This window comes from Camelus dromedarius, chromosome 21 (assembly GCF_036321535.1).
Source record: "Camelus dromedarius isolate mCamDro1 chromosome 21, mCamDro1.pat, whole genome shotgun sequence".
NCBI classification, from domain to species: domain Eukaryota; kingdom Metazoa; phylum Chordata; class Mammalia; order Artiodactyla; family Camelidae; genus Camelus; species Camelus dromedarius.
In genome coordinates this window covers 6147487-6168897 of record NC_087456.1, presented here as the reverse complement: position 1 = coordinate 6168897, position 21411 = coordinate 6147487, and the positions used below count along the sequence as shown (strand labels likewise).

At 51.4% G+C, this 21411-nt stretch overlaps 1 protein-coding gene across 5 annotated transcripts in view; it reads left to right on the top strand.

Moving 5' to 3' along the window:
- The window catches only part of PIK3C2B (phosphatidylinositol-4-phosphate 3-kinase catalytic subunit type 2 beta), a 61225-nt gene that overhangs the window by 36726 nt on the left and 3088 nt on the right, over positions 1-21411 (top strand). For all 5 annotated transcript variants that reach the window (XM_031438769.2, XM_031438771.2, XM_031438770.2 and 2 more), the window contains 19 exons: positions 827-994; positions 1569-1680; positions 2772-2914; positions 4159-4347; positions 5516-5609; positions 5752-5846; positions 6303-6483; positions 7240-7347; positions 7979-8071; positions 8877-9006; positions 9892-10028; positions 14287-14456; positions 14920-15076; positions 15417-15526; positions 16443-16644; positions 17143-17267; positions 18341-18458; positions 19658-19739; positions 20151-20257. In XM_031438769.2, the coding sequence (XP_031294629.1) occupies positions 827-994; positions 1569-1680; positions 2772-2914; positions 4159-4347; positions 5516-5609; positions 5752-5846; positions 6303-6483; positions 7240-7347; positions 7979-8071; positions 8877-9006; positions 9892-10028; positions 14287-14456; positions 14920-15076; positions 15417-15526; positions 16443-16644; positions 17143-17267; positions 18341-18458; positions 19658-19739; positions 20151-20257 (2521 nt within the window). The remainder of the gene's footprint in view (positions 1-826; positions 995-1568; positions 1681-2771; positions 2915-4158; positions 4348-5515; positions 5610-5751; positions 5847-6302; positions 6484-7239; positions 7348-7978; positions 8072-8876; positions 9007-9891; positions 10029-14286; positions 14457-14919; positions 15077-15416; positions 15527-16442; positions 16645-17142; positions 17268-18340; positions 18459-19657; positions 19740-20150; positions 20258-21411) is intronic.

The window sequence follows — 21411 nt, the reverse complement described above, 5'->3', positions numbered from 1 at the left end:
ACAGTATGGACTTTGGCCCAGGGACAGCTTCCCCGAAAGGTACTGTCGGTCCTCCCTGCTTTCCCCAGCTCCCCTCCCTTCCCCCTCACCCCACCCTGGACTCCTTATCCTGGACGTGGAGGGAGTAGCCGGGTGTGATTCAGCGTGGGAGCCTGGGAGAGGCCGTCTGGGCTTGGGTGCTGGCGAGGGCTTCTGTGTCTCAGGTCTTTGGGCCCTGCCAGTTTGCTTTCTCACCCCCCGGGGACTTGGAGGAGTCCCCTTTCTTTATCCCTTTGGCTTGGAAAATGTTTCGGGGTGAGGACAAGCTCCCTTGCGCCCTGTGGGTTAGGGCAAGAAGGGGACGGGAGAGGACAGACAGGTGGGAAGGCTGTGGGGGAGGGGGGCCGACGGCAGGGACCTGTGGCTGCTTCCTGCTTGCTCTGGGCAGCAGGAGGTGGGGGAGGCATAGAGATCATTCAGTGGAGAAGGACTGTCAAAAGGTGACCCTCTGCAGAAACCTTGAAATAAGGGAAGGAGTATTACTGACAGTGTGGGACAGGTGGTCACCTGAACTCTGAGATGGCTCTGGTCACCGTGGGTAGCCCCCAGATCAACAGACGTTTGCCTCACTCCACCGAGAGGCTGCAGGAACACTTAGACTGAGCTCCCAGGGGCGTCCAGTGGAAGTTTTGCCTGCAGCTTGGGATCTGTCCTGGTTCTGCAGGAAGACTTACCCAGGGAGCATGCCAGGAGGACGCGTTCTCAGCTTCAGCTTGACTTTCTGGGCCACATGCCCCTTGAGGCCACAGGGGTGGCACTTCCTGATTGGGATTCCTGTCCTCTCTAGGATCTGCTTCCCCGTGCAGGTGAACCGACTGCCTCGGGAGACGCTGCTGTGTGTCACTCTCCATGCTCTCCCCATCCCCCCACCCGGGAGCTCCTCGGAGGCCAATAAGCAGCGGCGGGTGCCTGAAACGCTGGGCTGGGTCACTACCCCGCTCTTCAACTTCAGGCAGTATGTGGGCCCCAGGGCAGCATCTTCTCGGCCTCGGGAGGGAGGGGGGAATAGAGAGAGGGGCCTGGCTGCTGTACAGGCCAGGGTCCCTTGGGAGGGTTGGCTGGGTGGGGCTCACTGACAGAATACAGAGGGCCCCAGCCCTAGGGGAGTGGGATCAAGACCAGGACTGGTGACCAGGACAGTTGATGTAACTGCGAACTACTGGACAGGACTGGTGGCACGGGATGGGTGAGGAGGGGCATGGAAATACAGTGCTTGGGTAATGCCATCTAATCTTGTCATTGAGAGGACCTTGCAGGTCATCTGGTCCAGCTCACCACCTCATGAAGGCATCCCGGCCACCAGGTCGTCCAGACTGGGGTGTGGTTAGCTTAGAGAGGCTTCCTGGACGGGGTGGGCTGGCATAGGACCTGGAAGAAGGAAAAGGCAATGTCTGCGGAAAGAATAAGAGAGACAGGAATTGGGTGGTGGTTTCATGTAGGAAAGGCAGGGTTTTGGGAGGGAGAGCAGGAGGAAAGCCATCTCCTTAGCTGCTGGGTCTGTTGGCTCACTCCACCTCTTATCCTCTCAGAGTCCTGACCTGTGGCCGGAAGCTTCTGGGCTTATGGCCAGCAACCCAGGAAAACCCCAGTGCCCGCTGGAGCGCTCCTAATTTCCATCAGCCGGATAGTGTCATCCTGCAGGTGAGACCCCAGCACACCCCCGTCAGGACCACTCCAGAGTTGGCTCCAAGTTTTCCCCTTGAGGTTTGGGCTGGGACAGCAGGAGGAAGTAAGGAACCTTGGGTGGGGGATGACATAACTGAAGCAGCTGGGCGAGTACGTTTAGACCTGGAGCTGGGGGGTAAGTTCTGTCGAATCTATGTCCCATCTCCTGGGGGTTAACTGATTTCTTCAAGGAGCCTGAGGGCAGGGTCTGAGACCCTCTCCATCCAGGGCTCAGCTCCTCAGAGCCCCTTGTATTGAACCCTTATACTGCTAATCTGAGCCATCCTCTCTTGGGGCCCAAGGGGAAGCCCTCCCCACAGCCACTCAATGCTTTTCTGGGGTGGTCTCATTCTCTGCGGAGAGGAGACTGAGCAGGTCAGGTTCAAGGTCTAGTTACCGGTTTCTGGCTCCCCTTTCTTGTGGTCATGAGATGCTTTGGTGTGAAATATGGAATATCAAAGGGGATGCAGAATGATACAGAATGGAAACTCCGAGAGGCAGGCATTTTTACCTGTCTTGTTAACTACTCTGTGCCCAGGCCAGGAACAATGTTTGGCGCATATTAGGGCTCAATAAACATTTGTTGAATGAGGGAAGATGGATTTCTCTTTGAGAGCTGAGCCCTGACATCTATTTAAGGAGAATGAACATGGCAACATAGCAAGGGGACCCAGCGTTGCAGGCTTCAGGGTTGGCAGGGCCCTCAGCTGGCATGTGGCCCCCAGGACCACACTGAAGGCTCCCCAGCCTTGGCTGGAGGCTCCCAGTGGCTCAGACTAATGAGTCTTCTGTTCAGTGTTGTTCTGGGCCTCACCTAGATGCATCTCAGCCCAGCCTTGTCCTCACTTGACCATTTTCCTTTCTCTCTTTTTCCTTCTCGTGTTTTGCTGGAAGTTACAGCTGGAAGGGATGTTAGTGATCACCAAGTCTAATAGGGTTAGTTTACAGACAAAGAACCTGCGGGTCAGGGAGGGAGGGAGGAAGGCAGGAATGGTGGCGGGGAAGAGAGAATTTGGAGGCCCAGGCAGGTGGCAGTCTTTTCTCTTCCCTTCTCTGATGTCTCCCAGATCGACTTCCCCACCTCGGCCTTCGACATCAAGTTCACCAGCCCCGCTGGAGACAAGTTCAGCCCCCGCTATGAGTTTGGCAGCCTCCGGGAGGAAGACCAACACGTGCTTAAAAACATCATGCAGAAGGAGTCCCTGTACTGGTGAGGCCCAGGGCATCCCCGCTGTGTGGCTCAGGCCCCCGCTAAAGCTCTTGGGTTCTGGCTGACCTCTCTTACCTCCCGGCAGGTCCCTGTCCTCCTGCTTTGGGAGTCGAGGTGGGATGGGATGGGCGCGGCCACCTAGGCAGGGAGTGGTGGAGAGAGGGCTCTGCTGGGGGCAGCCCTCAGACCTTTCGTGCACTGACTGTAGGCAAAGAGGAGAGGTCAGGGTGAGATGTTAGATCTGGGAATGCCCCTCCCCACAGTGGGGACTTGGACCACACTCAGCTTGCTGAGAGGCCCAGAGCTTTGCCCTACACCCCAGATAAGCTGTCTACTATTTGCTGTCCACTGTCCTTACCACCCTGCCCCTACCTCCTGCCCCTTCCACACCCACAGCCTTTGCATTTCTCTGGCCCTGTCACTTTCCAAAAAGGATCAGGTGTCAAGGCAAGCTGGCAGCTGTCAGGGGTAAGCGAGTCCAAGCTGATCTCATCCTTGGGGCTGCTTCTGTCACCAGGATTGAGAAGCCGGAGGAGCTGGGGGGATCTGGGCTTCCCCCTTCCTGCTCTCTGGTACCTCTCTGGCTCCTGCATGGCCCCGTGCATGCGGCAGAAGTGGTGAAGTGAGAGAGACGGCTCATCTCTCTCCCTCGTGTTCCGCCCAGGGCAGCAGATACAGCTGCGTGTCTGCAGGCCTCCCCTGCCCCCACTCCTCTGCTGACCCCTTGCTTTATTAGCCCCCTCGGCTCCCTTCTCCCATTAGACACCTGATCTCAGGCAAGGCCCAATTAGCTGCAGGCCGGGTAAAACCTCCAGCTGGCCCCAGGAAGTCCCAGGAGGCCTCGCAGCTGCCCAGACCCTGACATGGTGACCACTGCCCTCTGGTGGCTCTACTTGGAAGTGGTACCCTAAGGGCATCCTCAGGAGGGGTAGCAAATCTGAAATGTCCCAGACTCAGGACCAAAGGTAGATTTGGACCCTGGTTCCCAAACTTTGCTTCACACATTGTTGTCACTTACGGATCTTTGAAAGATGCCAATGACTGGCTTCCCCAGACATTCTGACCATCTTGGTTCTGGGTGCAGCCTGGACAAGGAGATTTTACAGATCTCCTCAGGTGACTGTAATTGCTGCCAAGTTTGGGAACCACTGAATTGGAGTGGGGAGCATTCTCTTGGAGAGTAAGTGCATACCCTCTGTCTGACTCTGTTCTTTCTCCCCTCCTTCTACCACTGCCACCCCCAGGCTCACTGATGCCGACAGAAAGCGCCTGTGGGAGAAGCGATACTATTGCCACTCAGAGGTGAGCTCACTCCCCCTGGTGCTCGCCAGCGCCCCCAGCTGGGAGTGGGCTTGCCTGCCGGACATCTATGCTCTCCTGAAGCAGTGGACCCCCATGAACCACCAGGATGCCCTGGGGCTCCTGCATGCCACGTGAGTTGTGACACCCACCTTTCCTGACCACGTGTCCTCCCGGAAGCCAGGGCTTGGCACTGCCCATCACTGACCTGAGCCAGCCCTGGGGAGAATGATCAAATGAGCATGGGAATTCAGGGCTTTTCCACTTCTCCTTTTTCAAGTTTTCTTTATCTTATTCCACTCCTACCCCATGTTATTTTATGAACATTTTTCAAACATACAACAAAACTGAAAATGTAATAGTGAACATCCATCCATATTCCCACCACCTAGATTCTAACCATTAGCATTTGCTGTATTTGCTTTATTCTGTGTGTACCATCCATCAATACATCTTTTCCCCCTGCATTTTGAAGCCAATAGAGGTGTCACATAACTCCTTCCTAAATACTTTAGCATGCATATCATTAACTAGAGCTCAACGTTTCTTTACATTTTGTTTTCTTCTGAGGCAAAATTTACATATAAAGAAGTGCCCAAGCCTTGCCTGTACATTTGCTGCGACCTGACAAATGAACCCACCTGTGTAACCCGAACCGTCCCACTTAGCCCTGCGGCTGCAGTCTTCTCTTCCCCGCTTCCTCTGGGGGCACAGGCTCCCAGCCTCAGACCCCTGGATGGTGCCCAACGTTCTTGGCTTATTTTCTACCACTCTTAGTCATTAAAATGTACCTGATCTATGTGTCTTACTTTCAGGACTTTTTGAGGCAACAGCTTTTGTAATCTCTGCTAAACTAATTCTTCTGAGGTGCATTGGCTTATCTGTAATTCCGTGATTCTCTGTTATTCGTCTAGCAAGCTTTGCATTAAAGGATGGTACCAAGACACAAAGCTATTCTGACCTAATGAGGGCTCTTTGATGGTGGGAATTTCTGGCACAGTGGGAGTCAAGGAAGAGATCTTTGGGAGTGGGGCTGAGGGCTTTGTTCCATTTTCTTTAACTCAAACAGGGAATGAGTGGCTTGCATGGCCCCAGGCTGACTCTGAACATGGGCCAAGGCCATTCTCAAGGGTTACAATCCAGAAAAGGTGCTCAGGACTCTTCTAGTGGCCTTGGCAGATTCGGAGAGTCATTGCGTTTCCTCCATCCATGACTCTGAAGCGCGGGTGTGGGGGTGCTTGCTCACGTCTGTGCCTCAGTCCCTGCGGCTGGATTGTCAGGGTGCTGGGCTCTGCTTTGCAGCTTCCCGGACCAGGAGGTGCGTCGAATGGCTGTCCAGTGGATCGGCTCCCTCTCCGATGCTGAGCTGCTCGACTACTTGCCCCAGCTGGTACAGGTGGGTGCAGGGCTGGCCTCCCTCCCAGTTCTGATGGACCCAAGTCACGCTGCATCCTGCCCCTTACAGTCCAGGGCAGGGATTGCGGGAGGTGTAGATACGGGCCATCAACAAAGCCTCCTGTCCCCTGTCTCCCGCACAGGCCTTAAAGTACGAGTGCTACCTGGACAGCCCCTTGGTGCGCTTCCTCCTGAAACGAGCTGTCTCCGACTTGAGAGTGACTCACTACTTCTTCTGGTAAAACTGTGCACAGAGACGGCGGAGGGAGCCATGTGTCCTCCACTCGGGAGGATTTTACTCCTAAGCCTGCAAGGGTGGGAAGCTGAGCCCTCTGGGTTCCAGCGTGTTGCTGACCTTCCACGTGGCCTTGGGCCGGCACCTTTTCCTCCAGGGGCCTCGGTGCACGCCCGTGTAGCACAGTGAGGGTCATCCCCTGGCCCTCCCCTCTACCCACACACGGCAGAAATATCAAGGAGAAACCAGATGCGGAAGGGCTTTGAGCTCTACTTAAAGACAGCGTGGGCAGACTGGGATGTGGGTGAACACTTCTATATAAGTTTTTTTCCAGAGTCTGTTTTCCCTCCCAAGTTTGGGATGGGTTTTCCAGGGAGTTGGGGCTGGATCTGACCGCTAAGCCTCTCCCTTGCCTGCAATCCCTTGAGTGTCCTGACTCCCCCTCCCTTTGCCTCGTAGGTTGCTGAAAGATGGCCTCAAGGATTCCCAGTTCAGCATCCGCTACCAGTACCTGCTGGCTGCCTTGTTGTGCTGCTGTGGCAAGGGCCTGAGAGAGGAGTTTAACCGCCAGTGCTGGCTCGTCAATACCCTGGCCAGGCTGGCCCAGCAGGTCCGGGAGGCTGCCCCGTCTGCACGGCAGGTGAGTGGACTGAGGCTGCATCTACCCGTTTCCGGTTCTGGGCTTCTGCAGCCAATCATTAACTTCTCAGGCATCCTGACCATCAATGATGGCACTTGACCACCTCTGAATAAGGGGCTGGAAAGAGGTGACTCTCTAATCTACAGGCTACCAACTGACAGTCTGCAAGCTGGATGCAGCTATGGATGTGTTTTATTTGGCCTGCAAAGTATTAACATTTTTATTTAACTGTTTACCTGAAAGACGAAGCACAGTTGTGCGAGTTGTTCACTGCACAAGAGCACCCAACCAGAGGGGGCAAAGCGAGGGCTGAAATCCAATCATACTCCGCTCACTGTGCTGTGAGCCACAGCTCAGGGCTGCTGCCACCCAGAGGGGCACCTTTATCTGTTTGCACGGGGCCAGTGGCGATCCTGGTTGCTAAGATTTAAAAATTGGGAGACTGCAAAGTCTTGATTATTGACTTTTTTTGGCATCATCCAGAGCAGCATCTCCTCCTTGACCTGCAGCCTGCTCTCAGTTCTCCGAGGTCTGCTTGCAGCTGTTCTGTCCTCCGCCCAGTCTCTTTGGGCTGCTGCCCATGCACTGCCCCCGGCTGGGGTGTGGGTGGGGTGGTTCCTTCTTCACGGTCTCCCGGTGGTTGTCCACCCCTCCCTGCTGGTTGTTTCCATAGCAGCCACTCTGGGGAGAGGCCTGGCCCTGAGTGGAGCTTGTGGGCCCCTCACCTCGCCCACGCTCTCCTTCTCCCCTCCCCAGGGCATCCTCCGCACGGGCCTGGAGGAGGTGGGGCAGTTCTTTGCCCTCAACGGTTCCTGCCGCCTGCCGCTCAGCCCCAGTCTGCTGGTTAAGGGCATCGTGTCCAGGGTGAGTGACTGGTGGGTTTGGGGCTCTCGGAGTGAGGAGGGCTCAGTGGAAGCGAGGTCCTCACTGACCAGTTTCTTGGGAGAGATGAGGAAGAGAGGCATATGTGGGGCATCTCCCTACCGCTAACGTGTGGACTTTGGTCTGATGGCCGTGCAGAGGAATGAGGTTGGGGACTGGGGAGGTGGCTCTACTGGTGATGTTGGGGTTGGCGCCCGGGCTGGTGATGCCCTCACCTGTCATTTATCCAGTACTCTCTGTGCCCGGCACTGTTCTAAGTGCTTTCCATCAGTTATTGCATCTCATCCTCACAACTCTTATGAAGTCGGTACTGTTGTGAGCCCCATTTTACAGAGAAGTGAACTATAGAGATGGGACACGTGACTTGCCAGAAGTCACGCTAGTAAGTTGTGTGCAGAATGAACTGAAGGGGTAAACGATTGTGAGGCGCCAAGGGCAGAATGAATCAGGATTTTGACAGGAGGGAGGGAAGGAAGGAACGTGGGCTCGTAAGAAGCCTGGAAGAAACAGTGGGTAGGTGGACCGGCAGCAGCCGGTGGGGAGGTGGAGGGGCCATTCTCCTTCCTGGGCACGGGCCACCCTGACCCTGCTCACTACCCCTCTACTGTGGCAGGACTGCTCCTACTTCAACTCCAACGCAGTCCCCCTCAAGCTCTCCTTCCAGAACGTGGATCCACTGGGCGAGAACATCCGTGTCATATTCAAGGTGAGGACACTTCTCCCACGCTGGTAGGATGTTGCTGGCAGAGAAGAGGAGAGGAGGGAACCCACGGGTGGCAGCAGCAGCCCCAGGGCAGTTCTCTCCCCGCCATTCCATGCTGCCATTTTAGTGTCTGAAAGACTTACCAGGTGGAAAGGGAAATAGATTAATTCCAGTGGCCCCAGAGGGCTAGGAACAGTGCTGGGACACGTAGGGAGACAGCTGACGGCTCAGGGTACAGTGGTGCCTTCTAGAGAGCAGAGCTACCCCGATCTATTAGAATGGAGGAGGTGCTGACTTGCTTGTCCTGGGGATATTCAGGCAGAAGCTGAATGACTGTGTGCCAGGCCTGCTGGAGAGGAAATTCACCTATCAGGTTCAAGTGCAGCCTGGCTTTATATGAACCTTGAAGTCCTCCTAACTGATAACGTCCATAATTCTGAGGAGTGAGTGTAGTCTCAGAGCATGTAACCTAGTGGGGGAAATGACAGGCATGTATGTGACTTAGTAACATATATTTGTTGTAAGTGTAAACGTTCAAGTTTAAAAAAGGCTTTGATGGTCAGGAGGGCTGCATAAAGACAAGGAACTTGCCTTCAGTTCAGATGGGGATGTGGGGTTGGGGGAAAAGCCGGAACACTGCGTGGGGACAGTGTGGTTGCGCTGACCCCTGGCTGTTTGACCTGGTGTCAGCTGGGAAAACTGGGCAGTCCCCTGTCACTGTAGTGCGGGTCCGGGTTGCCCTCCTGGGGGATCTGGGAGCTGGGGGAGGCAGTGGAGACGGTTCCAATCACTGTCCTTCTCCATCCAGTGCGGGGATGACCTTCGCCAGGACATGCTAACCCTGCAGATGATTCGCATCATGAGCAAGATCTGGGTCCAGGAGGGGCTGGACATGCGCATGGTCATTTTCCGCTGCTTCTCCACTGGCCGGGGGAGAGGTCAGTCGGGAGTGGGTAGGGCTGTGAGTGGGCAGCTGGCGTCAGGGGGCACCCTTGCTCACCTCCTCTCTGCCCATTCCCCAACGTGAGCTGTGTGCTTCTCTGGAAAAATGAAGAGGGTGGGACAGTTTCACTCGAAGCTGTGGAATGGCATAAAAACAGAAGGCAGGGGGGAGAGACTGTTATAAAATAATGCAAACTTGGAGACATAACAACCAAGCATACTGTGTAGACTTTGGGTCCAGATTTAAACAAACCAACTGTAAAAAGATATTTTTGAGGGGAAAAAAAAAAAAGAAAATCATTAAAAAAAAAACCCAAAAGTTTTTTTTTGAGACAATTGGGAAATTTGCATGCAGACTGGGTTAGATCAGGTTAGATTAAAGAATGTTAAATTTTCGGATGTGATAATGGCAGGGTGGTTATGTCCTTGTTAGTTATACTTGAAATACTTATGAGTAAAATGACATGTATGGGATTTACTTAAAAATACTCCAGAGGGGTGGGCAGGAAGTAGGATTCGGTGAGTGAAATAGATGAGACCAGATAGCAAAGTGTTGATAACTTTTGAAACTGAGTGGTGGTGATGTGTGAGTTCATGATACCATTTCTTTATTCTTATGTGTATTTGAAAATCCCATAGTAAAAGGTAAAACAAAAAGGACGGTGGCTGTGAACTGGGGAGACCAAAGGGTACAGTGTGGAATATGAAACCTGGGGAACGACCGTCCTTTCCACCATTATCCTTTTCCCATATCATTGGACTTTGTCCAGACGCCCTAGAGCTTAATTTATAGGGAAGCATCCAGCAAAGCTCTGTAGCCCTCTCCTGACGGAGCCCTTCTCTCTGCTCTGGAGGGTGACCCCGATGCCCCCCCGCCACAGGGATGGTGGAGATGATCCCAAACTCCGAGACCTTGCGCAAGATCCAGGTGGAGCACGGGGTGACCGGCTCCTTCAAGGACCGGCCTCTCGCCGACTGGCTGCAGAAACACAACCCTGGGGAGGACGAGTACGAGAAGGTAGGATTGAAGGGTTGAGGGCGAAGCTGGGGTGGGATGTGCCTGACTCTGGTGCATTGCTATGTTCCCAGAAGACAGCTCAGCTGTGTCCAGAGGAAAGAAACACTCATTCTTGGTTGACTGTTGCCCCCAGATGTCTAGGGGTGGGTCAGATGACTGCTGTAAGCTGAGCGAGAACGTATCCTGGTACCAGATCCCTGCTACCAGCTGGGAAGCCTTCATTGAATTCCTCTGGCAGCTTGAGTTTGGAGGACGGGGGCCAACTTGGGAGAACCTGCCTGTAGCCCTCTTAGTCATGGGTCCTGCTCAGGTCCTCCTGTGCCCTCAGAGGGCTCCCGTAATACTTTATAGAGGTTGGAACAGACTACTGTTTTAAACTATACTTTTGTGTGTGTGAGTGTGTGTGTGTGTGTGTGTTGTCAGGGAGAGGGGTTTATTTATTTATTTAAAATGGGGATGGAACCCAGGACCTCGTGCGTGCTAGGCACACACTCTACCACTGAGCTGTACCCATCACCACCCGGAGAGACTTCAGAGATCTTTTTAATCCATCTCCTCTTTTCATGATGTGAATTAAGATTCACTCAGTTGTCCCTCGTTATGGAGCCAGCGTGTGGCAAGCTTGTAACCAGAAGCCAGGACTGAGGACAGGTGTCAGTCAGAGCTGATAGAACAGGCAGCTGACAGGAGGGGGCTGGGAAGGGGTACACCGGGAGTTTGAGATTTGCAGATACTGACAGGTATGTATAAAACAGATAAACAAGTTTATACTGTGTGGCACAGGGAAATATATTCAAGATCTTATAGTAGCTCATGGTGGAAGAGAATATGAAAATGAGTGTATGTATGTTCATGTATGACTGAAGCGTTGTGCTGCACACCAGAAACTGACACAACATTGTAAACTGACTATAACTCTATTAAAAAAAACAAAACCAAAAAAACAACAACAAAAAAGAAAAGGTAGCTGACCTTCTTCCTCTGGTGGAGCTTTGCCGGGTGGGCGGGCCTTGCTGGCCCGCTGTGTTTTGTGGCGGGTCCACAGCGTCATGGCTCTTGTCTCTGGGTTGATGAAGTTTAGGGAAGAGAGTAAATCACAGTAACCCAGCTCCTGAGAGAATGACCATAAGCCAGAATGCTAATTTATGGAATTTAACCCCCAAGGGGATCCATACACTAACTTATATTGACCAATGCCTTTTATCCCTGAGGGAGAACCTAGGTGAACTGCTCAATTATAATCAGAATGTTGGGAGGGTGTAGCTCAGTGGCAGAGCACGCACAAGGTCCTGGGGTCAATCCCCAGTACCTCCATTAAAAAAGTAAGTAAATCAATAAATAAACCTAATTACCTCTCCCCTTCAAAAAATAAATATAATAAAAATAAAGTATAATCAGAATGTTGTTTAGTGGACTTGTAATTAGAGGATCTTCCGTGGCCATACATGTCTGCGTTCCGCAGGGTTTAATTCCTGGCCCTTTGTGCTCTTGTGCCAGCTGGTCCTCTCTTATTACTGCGCCACCCACTTGCCTCTTTCCTCCCTCCGGCTGCATCCTCCATCGCCACCCGATGGCTGGACCTCTCTGCTTGTGTGTTTCACCTGTACCTCAAACCCAGTATCAGCAGAACCAAGCTTTCTGTCTCTCCCTCCCCTCTTGAAACCGGCTTTTGCTGTGTTCCCTGCCCGCGAGTGGTGTGACTCTCTCGATCACCCGGGACAGAGCCTCGCGTCTTCTTGACGTTTCCTTCTGCCTCACCTCTGCTGTCCCAGCCCTGCTGATTCTGTTCCCCACGTGGCTGTTGAGACTGCCTCTTCCTGCCGTTCCTTTCAGCCACTTGCTCTCTGCCCCAGTCTGAACCACTGGAACGCCTCTCCTTCCCTTACCATCCTCTGCTTGATTTCAGAGTCTTTCAAAATAAAGTGCAGACCACTCATGGCATTCCTTTGCTCTCAATTCTTCAAAGGCTCCCTCTGTCCTAAAAGATGAGCCCGACACCCACTACGCTGCACACAAACCCTCTGTGGTCTCATCCAAGCACCTCCCCAGCTTGTGATACTTACACTCCAGCTCAGGGAGCGCCTTGCATTTCCTTCACACCTTGAGACAACAGTACTCCCCTTTCCTGGAAAGTCCTTTCTTCCCTTCCCCATCCTTCAAAACCCACCTCCTCTATGTTACACATTTGAAGGTCTTCTGCCCTTGGAAAGGAGTGACAGCGATCGTTCACAGCCTCCCCTACCCCATATCCTATTTATACTAACGTGTATTTTTCGGATAGTAAACAGCCACCCTACAGAGACCCTGGTCTTGGTGCCAGAATTAGGATTACTCTTTGTCAATATAATAAAGACTCATAATAAATATTACAGGAAAATGTACAAGAATACACACACAGAGAAGCCAACTCTGTGTCCCGAGGTTTAACATCAGCCTTTTGAAGGTAGCTCCCAGCTTTTCTAGCCTTTCTGCTCGAATATGCAGGTAGTTTCTTATGATGACTAAGGAGGAAAGAGCTAGAGATATTTGCGTCTGGGCCACCTGCTCAGCAAAGAGCACCCTTGTCCTACAAGTGGAACCCCTTGAGTCAGGAGAGCTCCCTCTGAGCAGCGAGACTTTGGGCCAGTAAGCAGCTAACACCCCGCGTCACTTAGGTGACTGACCTCAGTCACTTATTCTGTGACAGTACAGGTACGCACACAGCTGCTTTGTGTGTCAGTAGGATGCGTTTCAGGTAGAAAGACTGTTTGCGGCAGGAAGACAGGCTGATGGAGATGGTCAGGGCTGGGAGCCGGTGGGTCGTACTCCTGGCTGAGTGGGTTCTCTTCATCGTCTATTTCCCTGTCATGCAAATAGTCTTTTTCTCCCAGAAGGTACATTCTGTGATTTCCTTACAAACGTTCTATTCTTAACTTTCTAGGGATTAGCCATCTAGCTTAATCTAAGAAGGAGCTGGGAAATCTGGGGGATTTCTGTGTGTAGCTAGTTTTTCCCTCCCTTTTTGTAGGGGGTGGTAATTAAGTTTATTTATTTCTTTATTTTTAGAGGAGGTACTGGGGGTTGAACCCCGTGAGCTCTACCACTTGAGCTAAAATCCTCTCCACCCCGTGTGTAGCTAGTTTTGAAGTAAGCCTGCCCAACAGCCAAGAAGCTACAGGGAGATAAGGTCCCTGGACTGTGGGAAAGTGAGAAGCCTCAGCGAGCACTGAGTGAATGGTGGTGCCTGTAAAGCTCCGTGTGGGAGGAGTCAGTGTGAGCTGGGAAGCTCTGGGAAAGGTGTGGGACTCGGGGAAGGTCCTCGAAGGCTGGGTGGAAATTTGCAGAGGGAGGCTGGAGGGGCGTGCATTCTCCATCTGGGAAGACTTCCTCATTCCCAGCTTTGTACGTTCCTACGTGGCTGTGACCACTGTTGCCCTCTGCTGTTGAGTCTTCTTAAGTTCTTGGGAATTCTGTAAACCTCCCAGAGAGGATTTAGAGGATGAAAGGCGTCCATATATTTTTACTGGAAAGACAGGTAAGGCAGCAGATATTGACCACATAACATAAGGTGGATCCAACACCGTACTCCCTCCCCTCCTGCTTTAAACTTGAAAATATCTCTAACACATTTTACTAACTAGAGATGTGTCTGATTTTCAAGTGTAGAACACCCCCCTAGAAGTGTTAAGCTGCCTCAGCTCTTCTCGGTGCGAAGAGATTTTAATTAGATTAGCATTTAGCTGTTACCAGGAACACTGGAAATGGGAGTTGTGTTGGGGGCAGGGAGAAGGGCGGAAGAATTCTGAGCAGGGTCGGGAAGGGACCCTTAAGTCGGCCGCCTCAGTGCTGAGCTTGAGTTAAGATCACCATGACCAATTGGGAAAGTCGTAAACATCACGCTTCCTGTCTGTTAATTGGGACTCTTCATTCTGGGCTGGTCAGGTCTGGGCTCAAGTCCACTATCTTTCCAACCAATCTCCCAAGGAAAAAGAAAAGCTCAGAAGAAGGTGGATTGCAGATAAGGTGATGGAGACACACATACAAGCCTTCCATCTCCTTATACCCCGTAAGATACAAGAGCAGTTTCTATGTGCATCAGTGTGTGTGTGTTAGAATGTGATGTGATGACGGCTGGACAGGCAGGTGTGAGTGCTGTTGGGCTCCTGAGAGAGAGAGGCCAGGACTGGCTGAACTCAGTCTGGCTGTGGCCCCTGGGGACCCCCCCCCACACACACACCAGCTTTATGTCCTCTGCTCGCATCTGTCTTCCTCCTCCCAGGCTGTAGAGAACTTCATCTATTCCTGTGCTGGCTGCTGCGTGGCCACGTACGTCTTGGGCATCTGTGACCGACACAATGACAACATCATGCTGAAGACGACTGGCCACATGTTCCACATCGATTTCGGCCGCTTCCTGGGCCACGCCCAGATGTTCGGCAACATCAAGCGGTAAGTGGTCTCCTGAAGCCAGGTTGTGCCTGTGGGGCGGGGGTTCAGCAGAAACGGTTCGGAGCTGGAACACAAGCCCGCAGTGGAAGGGGCCACACTTCGGAGCAGCTCTGGAGAAGAGGAGACTGAGCAGGAGGTCAAGTCCGTGCAGGGCCTTGCAGAAGAAGGTGGGGGGACCAGCCATTCTCCACCCCTCCTGCTGAGGACTGAGCAAAGGGAAATGAGCCCAAACCCCAGAAAAAGGGAATGCAAGCCGAAATCGCTAGCTCAGTCAGGGAACCAATGAAGGATGAGTCTGGGGATCTTTTGAGATTAAGGTAGAAAAAGAAAAACGTTAGAAGCGCCCCATCTATCCGAGTTCACACACGTGTTGAGGGATGAGGGGGGCGTCCCCTGCTGCGACCCACGAGGTGGGCTTCCTCCTTCGTGTTGACCGTCTACCTGTGTGTTTCCCTTGGCCCAGGGACCGTGCCCCCTTTGTCTTCACCTCGGACATGGCGTATGTCATCAACGGGGGCGACAAGCCTTCCAGCCGCTTCCATGATTTTGTTGACCTTTGCTGCCAAGCCTACAACCTCATTCGCAAGCACACCCACCTCTTCCTCAACCTTCTGGGCCTGGTGAGGAGCTCCATCCCTTTCTGAACCCCTCTTTATCATCTGGCCACCATCTTTACGACTCCCCTATCTTGCTTCAAAGGATTTCTGAAGATCTACTTCTCTGAGCCCTAGATAAAGGCAGGGCCCAGATTCCCCGGGCACAGTGGTGTCCACGCGGGTACCTGACTTCCTGCTCCAACCCTCCCCGTTCTGGTGGCCTGCCAGCCACTGCCCACAGCGTCTGTCCACCACCCTCTAGAAAGGTTAGGGAGCCTAGCTATAGAAAACCTTGCCTTGTGGTGGGGAGGAAGCAAGAATTCCTAGTTGTTACAGGCGCCCTTCTTCTTTGGTCTTTTTCCAGATGTTGTCCTGTGGGATCCCTGAGCTCTCAGACCTGGATGACCTCAAGTACGTGTATGATGCCCTGAGGCCTCAGGACACAGAGGCCAATGCCACTACCTACTTCACCAGGTAAAACTCTCCATACAAGACAGCGCTGCCCACTGTGGGCAGTTAATTTCCAGGCTGTTTGATTGGGAGGAGCAGGGCCAGCAAAACGGGAAGGGCTCAGCCCCGGTGGCAGAGCTTAGAGCTGACACCATGGGTCCACTGTCCCAACTTTGTCTCTGACTTGGGGAAGTCATTTTAGTTCTCTCAGACTCAGTTTTCCGTCTGCGCTTTGGTGCTCACCTGTACGTGCAGAGGTATTGTAATCTCTGTCTTACATTCTCACCAGCTCTTAGTCAAAAACTTGGTCTATGGAGCAATGTATTATATGGATTTTGTCATAGTTTTCAGCTGTCTGGATCAGAACCTTCCTCCTCTTTAAAACATGGAATTGCATGGTTCCAGTTTCCCGTTTTTGACGTTTTGAGGTACAGGGAGGTGTCTTTGTCCTAACGTCTACAATTCTGTCCATGTAGGTGATTCTCCATTTTATTACGCACTCTTTTTGGAACTTAGCGAGCTAAATTTTCTCTGTTGGGTCTAACACAGAACCTTTCCTTTTGAACTAAAATCTCTAGATTGAGCTGTGCTTGGGGAGGTTCCATTGTACTGAACCTTGAAATTCAATTTGACAACAGTTTTTAGACATTTACAGGATGACTCCATGGTGGCATCCCTAATTCCTTCCTGCCTTGATTTAACTGAATTGGGCTCAGGGGACAGTGAGGGGAGATAAAGACCGCAGGATTCACAGAAATAAATCGCATGCGGATAGTTCTGTGCTATCGTGTGCTCTGCGAGGATATTACACGGTGAAAATGATCTGAGCTGAGCTGAGTGTTAGTTTCATGTGTCAGGGGATATTCCCTGAGATGGCTCTGTCCAGGACGTGTGGGTGTGGGGTCTCTGGTTGCATCTTTTTCTTCCCATCCTCCTGCAGGTTGATTGAATCCAGCCTGGGCAGTGTAGCCACAAAGCTCAATTTTTTCATTCATAACCTGGCTCAGATGAAGTTCACAGGCTCAGATGACAGGCTAACCCTTTCCTTTGCTCCGCGAACATACACTCTCAAGAGCTCTGGCCGCATCAGTGATGTGTTTCTCTGCCGCCATGAGAAGATCTTCCACCCCAACAAGGGCTACGTAAGTCCTTTCTCCAGTCTGACCCTCTCCTGATCCCCACCGCCTTCCATTTATTGGGCTTCTGACTGTTTCTTCACTTCCACGCTGTGGGTGCTGGAGTTGACCAAGCGTCCTTCCTGTGCTGGGAGCAGTCCCAGGCCCCTGCCCTTTCCCTGCCCAAGAGGCTGCCTGGAATCTGGGGCCCAAGTTGGATGGCAGTACCCTCTGAGTCCAGGATCTTGCAAAACATGTGCAGGAAATATTTGCTTACATTTTCCTGCGAACGTATATTATCTTTGTCTTCCTTAGAGACATTTTTATCCTTTTCCTTCTGGAAGGCATACCTCCCCAGACACAGACAGACAGACACACACACACACACACACACACACACACCCCCAGACACACACACACCCAGACACACACACACACACACACACACACTTCTGTTCCCTCACCTACTTCATTGGGTGGAGAGGGTTTGGCAGGGACTGTTCTCTGAGGCTTGGACCTTTGCAGATTTATGTGGTAAAGGTGATGCGAGAGAATGCTCACGAGGCCACTTACATCCAGCGGACGTTTGAGGAGTTCCAGGAATTACACAATAAGCTGCGGCTTCTCTTCCCTTCTTCCCTCTTGCCCAGGTAGCTGCTCCCTTTACTCTCTGTGCAGAGGGGTCCTGGGGAGGGAGCATGGAAGGGGGCTGGGCGAGGGGGGTGGAGGGGGGCTGCAGAAGTGAGAAAACTACCCTTTTAGAGTAAAGGTCTAAGTCCTTGGTTTCCTTGGCCTGGCAAGGAGTTTGATGGCAAGTGCTCCCCCTGGTGGCCATGCTCCTCTGACACTCTCAAGGGGTTTTACTCCAGTCTTGAAAATTTGCTTGGCCCACAGCCCAGGGGAGCAAACTGGGTCTAAAGGCAGAGGGTCGACTGAATCTCAAGATATTCCAAAGTTTCTAATCTTCCAAAGAGTTGAAGTATTTTTCAAGTAGATAAGCAAAATGTGGTGTATATACAAAATGGAATATTATTAAGTCTTAAAAAGAGGAAATTCTGGCGCATGCTACAACATGGATTGGGGACATTATACTAAGTGAAATGTCAGTCCACAAAAGACAAATACTGTATGATTCTACTTACATGAAGTACTTAGAATAGTCAAATTCATAGAAACAGAAAGTAGAAGAATGTTGCCAGGGGGTGGAAGCAAATCAGGAGTTATATAATGGGTGTAGAATTTCACTTTTGCAAGGTGGAAAGCATTCTGGAAGTGATTGGTGGTGATGGTTGCACAACAGTGTGAACGTACTTAATTCTGAATTGCACAATTAAAAATGGTTAAGATGGTAATTTTTATGTTATGTGTCTTTCACAACAATTTTTTTAAAAACGACTTTTCAAATGAAGTTTTACCTTGATGGGGAAAACTGGGGGCTCCAGAGCCCCTGAGGCACTTCTGGGGAGCCCAACAATTTGTTTTTCTTGTCTTGTGTCCTTGGAACTTGTCCCGTGTGAGATGCTGCGCGTGTGTCCTTGGCACAGACCTGGGGAGCTGGGGGAGGTGTGGACTGGGGGAAAGGTCCTTGGAAGGGAGGCTGGTGGGAAATGTGGGGCAGGTGACTGAAAACACAAGGGAAATGTGACTAAAGCCTGTTGTTGCCTCTTTATTTTTCTTTCACCATCTTCCCGCTCCTCCGTCCCCACCGCCCACCTGTCCCCAGCTTCCCTAGTCGCTTCGTGATCGGCCGCCCGCGGGGAGAGGCGGTGGCGGAGCGGCGGAGGGAGGAGTTGAACGGCTACATCTGGCACCTGATCCACGCAGCCCCCGAGGTGGCCGAGGTCGGTGGGCTGTGTCTGTTCTGGCGCTGATGTGGGGGTGGGGCAATCAGAGAGGAGACTTGTCTGTCCGACTGTGCGAAGGAGGGGGTGGGTAAATCGTGGCTCCATCCCCATGGGCTGTGCCCAGAAACGCAGTGAAACGCAATGCGCAGCCGGGCACAGGGAGAGACGTGCCCTTTGGGTGCCATCCCAGAGTGCTTGTAGTGAACAAGAAAGAGCCTGAGGAAGTGAGGGGTTCTGGAGGAAAGGAAGGTTTTTGAGCTGATTGAGTATGTGTATCCACCTAGCTTCCCCGCCCACCCCCACCCCCCCTTTTAAATAAATAATATTATAACCTGGTATTATAATGGGAATAAAAACAAATGTAGGCATCTCTTGTCATCCTAACAAATCATCTAACCCTATTTCCACATTTCCTTCTATATGTCCATCTATAAATGTAGCTTTTACAGCTTTATAGTGGTCATAGCTTAAATGTAATTCCATATTGTTTTTTTTTTCACTGAAGTGTCTATAGTAAGCACAACTTTAAATGTCTGTACCAGATTAGCGCACTGACTTGGAATCCCATATCCTTAACCATTCACTTCTTGAAAGATATTCAGATTATGTCCCCTTTTTTTCGCTATGAATGCTAGAGTGGGTATTTTCGCACATTGTAGATTTGGTTTTTGTTTTCCCTAATTGCCTAGGAAACATTCTTGAAAGTAGGGTTCATGGTCTTTGTCCAAGGGTAGCCCAGGCATTTCTCTGTGCGTGAGGGGTATGCTTGCGTCAGCAGGGGAGGGAGTCGTGGAAAAGAACAGCCCGCTTTTGACCTGATGTGATCGACTTTTATTGGCTTTTTCTTTTTTTTAACTTTTTTATTATGAGACTTTCAAACATACAGAAAAATAAACAGTATAATGAGTATACATATCTGTGTTACATATAGTAATGTGTGTCTACAAGGACATAATCCTACATAAATACAGTGTCATTGTATCACCCAATACATAGTCCATATTCAGAATTTCCCTGCCATCCCCCAAATTCTTTTAACAGTTGGGTTTTTTGAGCTGTGATTCAAATAAGAAACTGCATATTAACATTTGGTTGTCACATTTCATACGTCTGTTTTAATGGAGAAGTGTCCCTTCCCTTTTTTATTGGGCCCTTGTCTTACTGAGGAGTGACCCTGTTTCCTGATCCCGTTCCAGTGTGATTTGGTGTACACCTTTTTCCACCCTCTACCCCGGGATGAGAAGGCTGCGGGCACCAGCCCAGCTCCCACGCCCTCAGGTACGGTGCCTTCTCAGTGATATTTCTGCTGACCTCTCTGAACCATTCCCAAAGGTGATTTTTCCTGCCCTCACCTCTTCCCATTTCTCTTTCTTTGACTTGTCTCTGTTCCTTTGCTTACTGGCTAGAGAATCTGGTTTCCCACTCAGGCTGTTGGGTCCATAGCTCCTGTGCAGGTTCCCCGGGGACTGGGTATTCCATTGGTGCTAACACACTCAAATTGGACAGAACCATCCTACCCCAAATCTAAGCCTTGTTAGCAGGGGCCACCTGGCGGGTCCCAGATGGGATACTAAGAACCTGACGTGGAAATACTCACGGCAGGTCAGAGGAAAACAGAAGCATCTGCCTGCCACCAGGCGGGGTCAGGGCTGGCCTCATGACCTTTCTTGGTTTCCTTTATCCTTACAGATGGCTCATGGGCCCGGCCGGTTGGGAAGGTTGGGGGAGAGGTGAAGCTGTCCATCTCCTACAAAAACAATAAGCTCTTCATCATGGTGATGCACATTCGGGGCTTGGTAAGTGCACACGGCCCTCATTTGGATCTTTATCTTTCTTCTGGTACTTTCCTGACTGGCCAGACCTTTTCTGAGGCCTCTCGTGGGAGTAACCACAAAGGCTGCTGAACGAGTACTCAGTGGCCCTGCTCCCATGCCAGGCCTGCAGTATGACCAAGCAGTGCCAGACACAGCTTCTTACTACCTGTGGCCTTGGCAAGTAGCCCACTTACCCTTAGCCTCATTAAGGTGAAGATGACGTTAGCATCTGATAGGGTTGTTATGGGGGTTTCATGAGATAATGGATAAAGCATGTAGAAGACTTTAATATAGTAGCTGGCATTATTATTATGGTGATTATTATAAGGAGAGGCCCAAAGGGTTTATTTCCTGGTGGTTATAGAGATAAGGCAGCCAAATGTCCTTCAAGCATCATCAAGGCAGTGTGTAATTAACTAAATTTTTGGTACGATTCTAAGAACATTGTGAGTGGAAGGGGAAGGGAACTTTTAATGAATACCTTCAATGTGCTGGACTTTTGTAGGTTGGGGCTTTGGTTTGGTATGTGACAGGAGGTACGTGAGCTTTGGAATCAGACACCAGGGTTTCACTCTTACACCATCATTCATTCCTTTCATTCAACAAATGTTCATCAGCTGCCTGCTCCATGCCAGGCCCTGACACATTAGCTGTGGATTCAAGGGTAAACAAAACAAAATCCCTGCCCTCGGGGAGCTTACCTTCTAGTAGGAGGAGGTGGACAGACAGATAAGTAGAATATATGGCAAGTCAGAGAGTGGTAAGTGCTCTGGTGAGAATGAGGCAGAGAAGGGATGCTGGAGAGGATGAGGGTAGTGGCACTTTTGCAGAGGGGCCAGGGAAGCCCGCATTGAGGAGGGGGTATTGGAGCAAAGGTGGAAAGAGGCGAGGGAGGAAGTCCCAGGCATATATCTGAGGGAGGACTGTTCCAGACAGAAGCAGCAGTTTAATCCAAAAGCTCTAGTCAGGAGCCTGCCTTGGGCATGTCAGGGAGTGCAGGAGGAGGCCAACGTGGCTGAAGCCCCTGGATTGAAGGGGAGAGTAGTGAATGGTGCGGTTGGACAGGACACAGCGGACCAGAGCCTGCATCCTGCGGCCAGGACTGCGGCTTTGCCCTGAGTGAAATGGGAGGGAGC